Here is a 13315-nt window from a genome sequence, read left to right on the forward strand (position 1 = left end):
AGATGTGATTCGTTCTTTTTGCGTGTCGTCATTCGTATAGGAGGCGGGCTCGTCCAGTGATTGGCCCACAGAGCTGTCAATCTCCATCGTAGCGTTTCGTGGCATTCCAGACGTGTCTTAATTCAACTTCTGCGCCAATAGAAAGCAGCCACAAGAGTGAAACGTTCAGAGCTGCGAGGGTTGCAAATCGATTTGGACATGTTTAAATCAAAGTTATAACTGACTGGTAAACTCAGACGTTAGGAAAATGGAGACAAACGGGTGGATATTTCAATTTGCATAGTTAAAAGTAAAGGCAACACTTTCTAATAACACCCCAAGAGTTTAAAAGCTGGCTTTATTGATTGATCATAAGCCATTAAATACAAAACAAACAAACAAACAAAAAAAACAAAAAAAGGAGTTTGAAAAAGCCAGGAGACCTGCAGAGAAATTTACAAAATCCATGTTAGGTTTTAAACCAACAAAAAAAAACATATAGACCTATGTTGTCTCCCTCACTTAAAAAAAAAAAACCTATCACCACCAACAGCACAACACAATAATACAGACATTTATACATGGGAAAACATCTTGGGTGAAAGAATAAAGGGGCCGTTTCTCACAGCAAATGCCTATACACGATGGGTGTGGTTGTTGTTTAGGATCTGGGCGTCTTACCACCTTAGATAAACAAGTACATGAGGTCACCAAACCTCTTTTATAATAACAGATGCAGCAAAAATGACACGAGAGGCATTTGTGTACATTCCTACAACACCTGTGCAGGTGTATCACAAATCTTTAAAACTCCTACTAAAAAGTAAATAATTTTTGACAATGAAATGTCACATGTCAGACCTCCAGCAACATTAATATTGTTTGTGTAATCACCTGAAATTGAATTTTTCACCTGCATTTTGATTTAACTGTTTTGTTTTTTTCTTCTTCAGTATTGTAATTGTAATTTTTAAAAGCCTGCACAAGTGTTTTCACTTTGCCTGATTAGACTTCTGGTCAGGACTGTGTGCACAAAACAAACCTGACTGTGGATCTTGTTGTACCCATTATTGTAAGGTGGTGACCCGTTATCCACCACATGGCTCACACAGCGTCACCCTATGCAGAGCTGCAACCAGCCAGATAATTGAAAACACCTCTGCAGGTGTACACAGCCTTGTTTTAACTGTGGTGGAATATATCGCAGCAGTAGTTTATTTAAATATTTTTTCCAACAGCATTTTTTTTTTGTTGCTTACATTCAGATTCAATTCAGAAGGACAAATAACAGGACAATGTTTAAATTAAAAAGCATGCCTTTTTTTTTTTTTTTTTTTTAGTGTACTGAAGTGGCGTTTTCTTCTTTTTTAACTTTACCCAGGTAGGCACACCTTGCATGCTGCTTTGCTTCAGAGGTGAGAGACACTGCACAAGGCACTTTAAATCCTGCCATTCTCCCAGCTTCGAGGCAGCGCAAAGTACATCATTCTACTGAGGCTACTTACAAACAGAGGCCAATATGAACAACACAACTCCGTACAGCTATAATTTTTGTACATTCAGACTTTAAATAGAATCATATACTCATACACACACACACACACACACATCAGTAAAAATCATACGAGCTGGATATTTGTACAGACCTGCTTAAATCGACTTGCTTAAATGCACAATTTCCGAAAAATATAGACGTGGCATCGAAAGACCAAAAACCTGATCAGGCAATGGGTGACAGTCATCAAAGACGATCACAGAGCATAGCTTGGCAGAAATAAGAAACCTGCATGTCAGCCATCTCCTGACATCATATCTGACTGTGAAGAACATTTCTCATCATCTGACAGACTAAACCCTCCAACAAGAGGGTGTTGTTGTTGTATACCCAAGATAAGTGTTATAAACCGCTGAATATGTTCATCCAGGTGACACCTGACAGGTAAAAAGTAGATCAGAAAATAGTATCTTACTCCAAGTTAAAGTACAGCTTTACCAACTGTATAATACCAATTACATTCTTTTAAATTTGGTACGAGAATTACATTTTCAGTAGTGCATTGTCTGAGTCACAAGGTGAAAAGGAGAAAAAAAAAATAGTGTGAAACAAGCAGAAGAGTGCAGCACGAGAGGTGAAGATAACACTGTACATCATTGCAGGGCGACGAGGGTGTGACATGACGGTAAAATGGCAAATACAGCTGGAAAACAGCTCCTGAGTTTTCAGCTCCGGCGGGATTTTGAGTGCTGAATGAGCCACTGAAGTGTGATATCTGTAATCAAAGAAACATGCCAGGTCAGTCGTCAGTTAACACAACAGGTGCAGGTTCAGTTTCAGAAGAGGACACAAAGGAAACAAAGATTTTTAAAGCTGCACCAAATAAGATGCAGTTGTGTTTTCTGTAGAAATGATCAATAGGAGCACGTCTTTCTATTCCTCGAGCAAATAACTGCAGTAATTAATTACAACTTGCCAATGTTGTCTTTCTCTTTGCAGGAAATGGAGTAGCAGCAAATCTCTCTGTCCTGAATGGCTGCCAGATTCCTACACAGGGTGAAAAAGCGCATGAAGAAATAAATATGAGAGACTTGCATCAAAGCTGACCATCATTCTCAATTCATCTGCTCCTGTTGGATCGCAGTTTAAGGTAGGAGCACAAATCTCATCACATATTTCTGACGTGACAGTAGAGGGAGCTACTTAACTTACAGAAATGAAACCGTAACCGTAACCCTAACCCTAACTGAAGAGATATGGAAGAGGAAATGATTCTACATGTTTGAACCTGTTGTTAGCATAAAGGTCATTCATCTGATACAGGATTAAAAGACTAAAAATGTACATTGTAATAACAAAATTCTAAATTTAAATCCCAAATTATTCTTCCAATAAAAAGAAGACTATCTTTTTTGTAAAGATGACAGAACTGGAGAGTCACACTTACATTTTCTCAATGAGCTGCTTTTCATCTAGAGCACTGGAGAGATCCCTTTTGTTACCGAGTACCAAAACCTGAAAACACATCACTATTAAAATCCTACTAACTCAAAGAACCGATAGAGTTTTTGCAAGACTGCTACAGATATCACACAATGATCTTTAATCTGGTTTGAGGGGAAACGCTTACAGGAATTCCTTGCAACTGTGGTTTGTCTAATAAATTATGAAGCTCATTTCTGGATGCCTCCACCTTTTCTCGATCTGCTGCGTCAACCATGTACCTGAAAATGATCAAATTCAAAAACAAATCACTTCCTTGTTAACATCAACAACAAGTTTTCTGCACTATGAATTTGAAAGATGTTGGCTACTCACACGATTGCATTAACTCCTCGACAGTACCGCTCCCACATACTCCTAAACCTCGGCTGTCCTCCTATATCCCAGATCTACAACAATTAAAGCCACATTTTCACCAGATATTCCTGCTTTACGTCATTAACAGTGCAACAGAGATGTTTTAATAACAGCAGAAAGTTTCTGAACCTTGATGGTGACGTTTCCTTTAGTGACCTTCCTCATGTTGAACCCGACTGTAGGAATCATATCTTCACTGAAATGCCCAGACTGAAAGGAAAAGACACAAAAATAAGTAAATTTCTTGACATTTTGACTTTTAAATGCTGAAAAAATGCTCAAAAGTAAAAACATATTATTAAATATTAAATATTAAAATATAACCAACTAACACACACACACACACACACACATTTCAAGATATCCAAACACCATAATTTCATATGTTCCAGCCTTTGCATGCAGTCCAACAATCAGTTTATAAAGAAAAAGGTTCACAAAAATACGGCTGACTTTTCATTACCCTAATGTAAGTCATTATGTCATTAAGACCAGAGTTGAGTTTAACGGTTTGTTTTGGAATCATTTACAAGCCATTGTGAGGGCATAAATGTGTTTATACTGGACGTTTTTATGCAGAGGAAGAAAGGATTATAATCAACATTCTGTATTAAATTACTCTAAAAAATCGATTTGAATTTTCACTGTCCACAGTTCAATGTCCAAACCTGTAAAAAGACAAGGACTGTTTTTATAAATAGCAAAACTGTTCTTTTAAAACCAAAATAACAAACACAGAGTCAATCATTTTAGGTGATAAACAAGCCAAATGCTAAAAAAAAAACTTCATCTCCACATGGTCGGGTTTTTGTAAATGGTCCTTATTGCAAACAAAAGAGGCACGCGCCGTCTGGTATACGGACATTTTACTGCACATGACCTGCTCGGGTCACCTGATGAAGCTAAGTGGAAATGAGTGCAGCGGTCTTATGACTGAGAAAGGAGGAACCACCCACCTCCGTGCAAACGGTTATGCACTCAAACGTTAGTGTCGGTGGCTGCTGGGGCATTTTTTTTTTTTCATCTCTTCAGTGTAAAGGACAAAGCAGAGTCATGTTCCAACCCCAACTTCCTCCTCTGACATCCACCCCGCTACCTGATAACTTGTGTGTACTGAAATATAAGTACTTTCTGTAATGTAGTCATCTTTGAACTATAATTCTCAATAAAAAGTACACTGGTTGTCCTGTGCTCATTAACACAGACATGCAGTAATGGTTGCTTGCCTGAGAAAAACACCCATATTTTGCTGACCTTGCTATTTAAACACTCACTGGAATTTGGTCTTTAAATTGCTTTATCTGCACATTAGGGCTGCAGCTAATAATTAGTTATATTATTAACTAATCTTTGAATTCTTTTCTTTATTAGTTGGTCAGTAATTTGGTAGGTGCAATCTCTCAAAATAGTGAGAAATACTACTCACAATATTCCAAAGCCTAAGCTTCAGCTTTAAGTCTTTAAATGCTTGTTTTGTCTCAACAATAGTTCAAAACATAAATACATTTTGTGAATTGATTACATAAAAGTAGAAAATCTCCATGAATTTGAATCTGCAGCAAATTATTGTTGGGCATTTTACATAGGAAATTCTACATTCCACAATTCAATTCAAAAATCAGCCATTTGATCAAATTATTTTTCCAGTGACTGACACATCAATCAATCCACTGATTGTTCCTGCTTTATTGGAAATAAGTTTCCACTGATATAAAATAAACCCATTAATTCAACCAGACACATGTAGAAAACATTACACACCCCTGTAACAACACAAAAGATTTACAGCTATAATGTAGCTCAAGTATAAACCACTTCCTCTAACATTGTTCATTCACTGTAGACGTTGGTAACTCGGAGGTTGAAGATCAATTCAGATTCTTAACTTTCACAGACACACTGCAGGATGTGGTGAAATGTACTGTATCGCAAATGTGTATTAACCCTGTCTGATCTGAACCATTCCAAATAAAGTAGAGAACATTTTTACTCTGAGTTAAAAGGCTGCACCAATAAAACAACATCAGAAAAAGCCTATGTCCCGTATAGTTCAATTTGATTGGCTGTCGGAGAGAAATGAACTCAAGTAAAAGGCATGAGTGCAAACTGTTGTGAGAACCACCAAAAGAAGGTTTTTCACAACATGCTGCTGAAAACCTCAGTTGCAGTCTAGGGGTTAGAAAATGTCAATTGCTCCACAAGTTTTTGAGAAATGCCTGCAAAGTTGCATAAGAGACACAGCTTAAGAAAAAAAAAACAGCAGAAGATACAATCAGTTATTTCTGCATTCATTTCTGTGTGTTTACATTTAACTGAATATACAGAGAATTTATGTTACTGGCAACCTGCATCCAACACCAGGAATAACTGAGTCGCGGATGTTTTCTAAATACAACAAAATAACTGATGAGGTCTTGATTTGCTGTCAGAGTCACCTTCTGTTCGACCTGTCTGTAAAAGGCTCCTAAAATGATGGCAGCCATGGATGGATCACTGAACGGACCCACCGGGCCCCAACTTAGGTGCCCCAAGTGTCAAAGCACCCCTGGATCAAAACCTCTGTCTGAAGGGACTGTTAAAAAACGTTTCGCTGAAAAGTTAAAAAAAAGACTGAAGATATAAAACAACAACAGACAGACACAAAACTAAAACAAAGACACAAAACAATCAGAAAGGCACTTAAAAGTATTTGTAGTTTTAAGACACATAAAACATCTACAAAGAGACACACAATGAGAGAGACACTTAGATGCAGCACCCAAGCGTGGACAGTGCATTTCTAAATACTTATTGTAATAATATTCCACAATTACTTGAAGATGCTGATTTTATTAGTCAGTTAACTGCCCACAGCGACCGCAGCTCCTGAGCCCTCCAGAAACCAGGAAAAACCCTGAAATTGTATCATTCAAGATAATATCAGTATTAATAATCATAATTATAAATACTGACAATATTCCTTCTTCTTGGTGTACTGACATCATGCTGTCACGCAGCAGTATGTTATATGTTACATGCATGACTTACATGCAGCAACAACAACAAACGTGGCTCAAAAAAGAAATATTTCAAAATATTTCAAATAAAAAGAAGAGTTACTGTTCGTGTTTACAAACTTCAGAATGGAAAAAAAAAAATCACTTTTGTTTAGTTTGAACTGAATATTTGAAGGCAAACTGTTTCATTCATGCAAACATAAAACTGTAACACTTACTTTGTTACTAATGCATGTTTTTGAAATTACTAAATGAAATTATTATCGCATAAAAACCCTGAAATATCATCCCTAGTTGAGATGCAGATTCACGAACAAACAGACATTAAACAAACTTAAAGACACATAAAATGACCACAAAAACACAAAGTCATTGTCATCAAAACAGCCATAAATAGACAGGACTATGTAGTTCCTAGCTGTTCAGTGACTGTTTGAGTAGGGCTGTAATGTAAAAGAATGGGGGGGCCTTTTACATGTCTGTGCCCATTGGCCCAATGTCTCACAATCCGCCCATGGTGACAATAATAGTTTCATTTTGTTGCAGGTGACCTGTACAGAGTCCTTATCTAGAAATGTGCATGTGACTATGTGTGATTGCCCTTCAGATTCGTTGTTGTAACAATCAACATGTTTTTTTTTTATTGTGTGTAAAACGGTGTTGCATGAAAAATCACAACACAGTCACCGAGCAGCAAACCAGTTAGCTCAGCTGACTTGTTGACAAAAGAGCGACCACCTGACTCGACTGCAGGTGTGTTTCATGGATGCTGCGGTAACGTCACATCGTCTTAGGGCCATAAACGACACGGTTGGGGATTAGCCCACACACAGCATGGGAACTGTTATCCTACTATTAGTTGCTAAGGCTATTAGCACTACCCTAGCAAGGTGTCTACGAGCAGCTGGAGACTTACAGCGATCACGTTTACAAATGTTGTTTTTCCCGAGTACTGCAGGCCGACCAACGTCAACTCCATCTCCTCCTTCCAAAAGAGGGCCCTGAACCAGTCCAAAAGCCGGTTTATTAGTGTCAGCATCTTGAGCTCGGTGATCTCACTCCCCGTCAGATGTGGCGTTTTCCAGCGGGGAAGGGAAGTGGGACGCCAGCAGCTGTCATGTGACTGGTCAGCCCGAACCGGTTCAGCAGCGCCCCCCACAGGCACGTGAAAGAAGTGCACACCGGGTTTTTTTTTGAGCCACCTGAGTCTGCTTTTCTTCTTATTAATGAGATATTGAGCATATTCTTCTCATGGTGATGGCGGGATAATGTTTCATAATGTGTTTAAAACGTGTGTAAATTTGTCTAAAAACATCTGATGAACCGCTTCTGAGTAATTAAATATCAACTAAAAAAACAACTAAAAATTGAAAGGAATCCAAATATATCTGTTCATGTCATAGATACAAAATAAACCACCCAAATTCCCCTTTATTGTTCTAAAAACACATTAAGAGGATTTCCTGCCGAATCCACACTGACTACATGAATGGGTGGGTCACTCTTGTAACACTCTCAGACAGTGCTATGTAAAATAATCTGGACAATACAAATCAATTGGTGTTGAATTAGTTCATTTTCAGTAAGGAAAGTGCTTTTATCCACAGCAAACCAATCTGTTTTTTTTTCCCTTTACATGCAAAACAGGACACTGTCCTCGAGCAGACAGACAGTGGACAGTAAAAGCCAGGGACCAGCCCACAGCCCCATTCTATGGTCTACAGCTGTCCTTTTGTTATCATCACAAGAAGACAGAGGTAGGATCTGATGTAAAAAATATGTATTTATTTATTAAAATAATCATACAAGATGCAAACATATTTGCATCAAATTTGCATATTTGGACGAGTGCTGGTCTTTAACTTTCCTTCTATATCCGCTGGAGATCGACCTCTCAGACCTTTTTAAGAAACCTTTTGAACACAAGCCCATGTCTTTAACCTAGATGGTTAAACCTGTTGTACAAAGTAATACGCTTAAAGATACATTTTATCATTGCAGTAATATTATTAGCATTAGTTTCTGTAGCTGCAGATTGATTATGTCATCTTCGACATGTTATCAAAAACTGCTATCCTTGGATTCATTCAGGATGATGAGGTTGAGCCCACTCTCCTCCTTTGACAGGTGAACGTCATAGGTGTCGGTCGAGACTGCATGGATCGGATCATTATCTGAAGCAGAGAGGATTAAAACAAACAATGTTTTAGTAGCAGTATACCACTGTTTCATCAAGTGTCCTCCTATACACGCTTACATTAAGTACACACAGTCCAGTTTCAAGAATAAATCACATGTCTCTCTTCATTTTCCACTTCACTTTTTGCTAGCAGGAGGAAGCATATATTTTTTTCAGGTTCGCTTACCAAAAAGGAGCTCATTTAAAGCACTACAAATGTCTGGAAGCATTGGTACAACCTGTGTAATAGAGTGCTTATAAGTATTTTTCACCCATTGAAGGTTTTATTTGTATTGTTTTAAATACAGAACATTCACTGCAGCATTGTCGGCACTGAAAAACTGAAAAAGAAAAAGACCACTCTGGAAGCAACAGCCAGAGTGGCATATTCCAAGTCTGCAGATCCAGGCCTGCTAGTGACCCCCTCATCAGCTAAAAAATTAAAGAAAATGAACTCCAGGGGCAGTCCGGTGCTTTATGCATATTTTTCTATCCATCATGTGACTTGTCCTGTTAAATCACGTTTTCACAGAAGTGCCTTCTTACTAGCTGGCTGCTGCAGTGATATTTTAAATTGTGACATTTTACAATAAAATATTAAAATTAAGTAAGAAACAACTATTTTTGTATTAGATCTCTTTGTGGGGATCTGCTTTATCTTTGTCATTCAGTTGATATCTTAATGTTTTCCATTGAGACTTGCTTACTTTCTGTGTGCTTCCTCAGCTTCTTCACACAGGTATAACACAGAAACAGAAGGATGGTGAGAGAGAGCAAAACAAAGCCGATGCCAAGAATCACATGAACTCTGTCGTCTCTGTGCAGCTCTGCGAAAAGTAAAATTATAGTTAGTTTAATTTAACTATATTGTCATTATGTACAGGTATACACACAAAAATATACATGTTATGTCCACATACCAGGTATTTCACAAATCGAGTTATGTGTTTTGTTCCCTGGAAACCTTTCAGCAAGTCCTGCTGCACTGCACCTGTTGACCACAAATTGTTCATGTTACTGTCATCTGGTACTTCACTACCTCATTCAGTTATTATGTATTTTTGTTATTATTTGTTGTAATTATTGTGACCAAACTCATTTAAATGGGTCTTACTGTGTCCATGGCTTGCAGATATCCTTATTCGCATCAAAATATGCATTTTGTGGGCATAAAGGCTCACACTGATATGAATACTGTACCAACCCCACAACTGAGGAATTGACTGCTAGAAAGAAAGAAATACAGAAAGAAAGATTATAAATAGAATAATGTGAACAAAGGGGTTTTCTAGGCAGATGGCTGGAAATACCTACCAGTCAGCTTTCCTTGCATTGACTTAAGATTTGATAAACACTCAGGCAAACGTCTTTACTAAGCTCTCTTTACATCATTATGAAAAGCTCCCCTTTGAACCCATAAAGTACCAATTAACTCAGGTTTATATTGGAATTAAAAATGTAGAATCAATCACATTAAACCAAACTGTGTTTGAACTAAGATATTAACTTCATTAAGTTTTATGTAGCTATTGTTAACTGTAGATGTCAAAAATGCATCAGTTGTAAATAATTTGGTCTTGACTTATTGAGTTGGGGGTGAAAATCTAACTTGCATTTCTAGCAGAGGGTTTTGTGTAACCCACATTTATTTCCATTTGCACGCACTGGCCAGCCACTGACAACACATCCTCAATCATTACAAGCCCAACAGTAATTTATATACTCACAGCAGATTTGTGACAGCAGTATATAATTTCTGAAACAACTTGCTTATTTTAGCAAGACAATATGTCCATTCTCACCTGTCCGCTTCACCTTCTCCCCTGTGATGCATTTGTTTTCCTCACAAATTGAACAGATGTTGTTGGAGCACAGGAAACCAGCGCGACAAGCGCAAATAGCATTTGAGGTCAGTGTACATTTCTGATCATATTCTGTGGACAGACAAGAATTCAAACCACAGGACTTCCAGATCATAACAATGTTGTGTCTTTTTTCGACATCCCTGCCAAGTGTTTTCCCAGAGGTCAGAGGTAGCACTTTTTCAGAATCGATAATCATTATTCTCGGTCTTACCTTGATGGCATGATTGGCATTTCTTACATCTGTCAAAGTTGTTGTCTTGAGCTGAGAAATATCCCTCCTTACAGGGTTTGCAGACAGTTTTCTGACCTTCAGAGCAGAAGTCTTCCAAATAAGTACCTTCAAAACAAAAGAACATTTGGAACTAGTTCAGAATATTCACACAGTGTCTTAAAGGTGACCTTGCAGCTCATTTCATAAACATATAATATAATAAAGCAATCTCACAATTCCCATTTCGTATTGTTTTATGGTTAATGGCTCTAAAGGTGTTTTACCTGGATGACACATGTCACAGCACCGTCCATTTATCTCATGCTGTCGATCACCACAGCCTTTTGTGTGTCCTAACGTCCAAATACTCAGCATATACATTGGTATAACTACCGTGGGAAGCCTCAAACGAATCATTGTGACCAGTGCTCAGCTCCTCTCTTAGAAGTTTTGTTTGCTGTTTGCTGACGTTTGGTGGGTGTCATTTCCTCTCTTAGAGACCTGTCTGTGTGTGTGTGGTGTGTTGTGTGTGTGTGTGTGTGTGTGTGTGTGTGTGTGTGTGTGTGTGTGTGTGTGTGTGTGTGACAACACTATCAGGAAGTGAAAAAACCCCGTTATGTAACTGTGTAATAACAGTATTATAAAATGGATTGTTTTAGTTTGTTTTTTGTTTGTTTGTTTGTTTGTTTGTTGCCAGTATGAATTTACTTGATGTTTCTAGCTATTTGATTTTTGTATTTTTTTTTATAATATATGTTCTGTTGATTATTCAATTGTGACATATATATCAGAGAACATTTTCTGTATAATAATAATTTTTTTTTAAATATTTGATTATAGCCTTGTTGTTGTTGATGATGCCTATCAAGGAGTTGTGGACGCCAGTGAAATATTAATGAATCAAGACATGATAACTTTAACTGTGTCTAGGACTCAATCTGAAAGTTTGCAAGTCAATCATATTGATTGACCTCACTGATTTGCAGTCCTGTAAATTTTTTATGTCTAATGTTTGCAGTGGCTTTCATTTTGCATAGATTCTGCATGTGTAGAAGTACTGCTCTGACAGCTCATCTCAGATTATGCACAATGCACAAAGCAATACGTTTTCAATAAGTGTCATTGGTATCCCCTAGCTGAATTTACACCCATCAAAATCTCATGACGTAAGAATATCAAAGACATTTACTTCTCTCTGTACAAGTATGACCACATGTTTGGATATGTGAAACCTCCTTCAGAATGTGTCATAGCCATAAATGTGCTCACGCTCTCTCAACAGAAGTTGTAGGTAGTCGTGAAGCCACAAAGGGGTAATGTTTACCCCGTAGAAAGCTGTTTTTTCCTTTACACTTGCAGGTGTCTCCCACTCTGTGTACATTGTGGCGAGAGTGGGTGGAAGACACTTGTGCCGTCACTTGTACCTGATCTTTCAAAATTATAAGGTAGCAGCTTATTGAAGGTTGCAGTTTGACATTTGACGTCAATGAATACAGAAGGCATGGCTTCCACCCCAACACAAAATAAATCACAAAAGTACAGAATTCACTCCCTTTAAAAGTTCTCACATTTTAAAATTTCAGAGGAACTTCCCTGATTTGAGACATGCACAAAGTGGGGAGTACCACTTTGTGTTTTTGTTTTTGTTAATACTGTAAGTGTTTACAGCCTTTTGTGGCTCCAGAGGGAGCTGTGATATTAGCTAGATTACCTTAAAGTTATGTCATGTGAATCCTCATTAGACTACAAGACTATATATAAGAAGATATAGGTGTGTTTTCATCACTGCGTTCGGCTAGTGGCTCAAGGCTACAATAGCTTTCATTAAGAGAACACCTCTCACCGTAGTGAAATTGGATTGTAGGAAATGTAGATAACAGATTTTGACGAGAAAGAAAAATACATTAAATTAAATTTAGTATCTCTGGAGCTACAGCTTTAATTTAGATCCTTTTGTTTTTAAACTTTGTGAGATGGAGAGCTCTGGACTGTAATGCTAAATCAGTGAGGTCCCCTTTTAAAACGAGGAATCAAACTAAACTGAATGTGTTTTCTCAACAGAAAAAAGACCCCTTAATGTTAAAGTGAAGCTAGATCTCGACAAAGTGACCCAAATAGATTACAAATATTAAGACAAAATGGTTGTTTGCATAAAGACAAAAGATCACTCTGAGAAAATTTTTATTTGTCTTACACACATTTGTAAAGCAACTTCGGTTCGGTTCAGGTGCAGTGTATTTCTTTGAAACCACACACCAACTTCCTGGATCATTGACATTTACTGACAGCATCTGCAGGGACTGTTTCCAGTATCCATATTCTCTGAAACAAATGCTCATACTCATAGTTTGGTTGTACAATAAGCTCCACCTCAACCAGCTATGTGTTTCTTACACACTGATGCATCAGTATTATAGGTACATATAATATTTCAGTAGCCATCTTTCTGCAGAATGTACACTTTTACTTTTGATGCTTTGATAAAATTTGAAATAATTCAGTACTTTTGCTTAAGTAGCATTTGGAATGTAAAATTAAATAAAGAATAAATGAACAAAGCCAGGATTTTAATTTTAAACAGAGTATTTTTACACTGTTCTATTCATATTTTTACATCAATAGTGAATGTGAATACTTTATCCACCATTGTTTGTAAACTTGAAATTCATTTGATTTCTTTATTATCTTTGAACTGCAGTTTTTTTAGGTAGATTCTATGACTCACAAAGA

At 37.4% G+C, this 13315-nt stretch overlaps 2 protein-coding genes across 4 annotated transcripts; both read right to left on the reverse strand.

The window, feature by feature from the left end:
- Positions 1 to 319: 319 nt before the first annotated feature.
- arl8ba (ADP-ribosylation factor-like 8Ba) lies at positions 320 to 7431 on the reverse strand. The gene is made up of 7 exons (XM_069144989.1): positions 7247 to 7431; positions 3464 to 3544; positions 3293 to 3366; positions 3105 to 3198; positions 2922 to 2989; positions 2451 to 2521; positions 320 to 2249 (listed from the first exon to the last, which is right to left on the reverse strand). The coding sequence occupies exons 1-7, from the start codon at positions 7367 to 7369 to the stop codon at positions 2200 to 2202; spliced, it is 561 nt and encodes a 186-aa protein (XP_069001090.1). The 5' UTR covers positions 7370 to 7431; the 3' UTR covers positions 320 to 2199.
- Positions 7432 to 8093: 662 nt separating this feature from the next.
- Positions 8094 to 11015, reverse strand: tnfrsf18 (tumor necrosis factor receptor superfamily, member 18). Of its 3 annotated transcripts, XM_069151949.1 has the most exons (7): positions 10870 to 11015; positions 10586 to 10711; positions 10312 to 10443; positions 9624 to 9735; positions 9430 to 9500; positions 9217 to 9336; positions 8094 to 8504 (listed from the first exon to the last, which is right to left on the reverse strand). In XM_069151949.1, the coding sequence occupies exons 1-7, from the start codon at positions 11000 to 11002 to the stop codon at positions 8392 to 8394; spliced, it is 807 nt and encodes a 268-aa protein (XP_069008050.1). In that variant the 5' UTR covers positions 11003 to 11015; the 3' UTR covers positions 8094 to 8391. The 3 variants fall into 3 exon arrangements, with proteins under 3 accessions (XP_069008050.1, XP_069008043.1, XP_069008034.1); XM_069151942.1 differs by having other exon boundaries at positions 9624 to 9732; positions 10312 to 10711; XM_069151933.1 differs by having other exon boundaries at positions 10312 to 10711.
- Positions 11016 to 13315: the final 2300 nt, after the last annotated feature.

The sequence above is a fragment of the Embiotoca jacksoni genome, unplaced genomic scaffold (genome assembly GCF_022577435.1).
Source record: "Embiotoca jacksoni isolate LCO1_2020_lvr unplaced genomic scaffold, fEmbJac1.0.p SCAF_1, whole genome shotgun sequence".
Lineage (NCBI taxonomy): Eukaryota > Metazoa > Chordata > Actinopteri > Embiotocidae > Embiotoca > Embiotoca jacksoni.

Bases quoted from the DNA above. Each gene is read 5' to 3' on its own strand.
- arl8ba (XM_069144989.1), bottom strand. From the start codon at position 7,369: ATGCTGACACTAATAAACCGGCTTTTGGACTGGTTCAGGGCCCTCTTT. The intron at 3,545-7,246 runs GTAAGTCTCCAG...TTTTCCTTTCAG, and splicing joins CATTTGTAAACGTGATCGCT to TCTGGGCATTTCAGTGAAGA. The intron at 2,522-2,921 runs GTAAGTGTGACT...CACCCTGTGTAG, and splicing joins AAGCAGCTCATTGAGAAAAT to GAATCTGGCAGCCATTCAGG.
- tnfrsf18 (XM_069151933.1), bottom strand. From the start codon at position 10,899: ATGGACGGTGCTGTGACATGTGTCATCCAG. The intron at 9,337-9,429 runs GTATGTGGACAT...TACTTTTCGCAG, and splicing joins CTCGATTTGTGAAATACCTG to AGCTGCACAGAGACGACAGA. The intron at 8,505-9,216 runs GTAAGCAAGTCT...TCTCTGCTTCAG, and splicing joins GCTGAGGAAGCACACAGAAA to ATAATGATCCGATCCATGCA.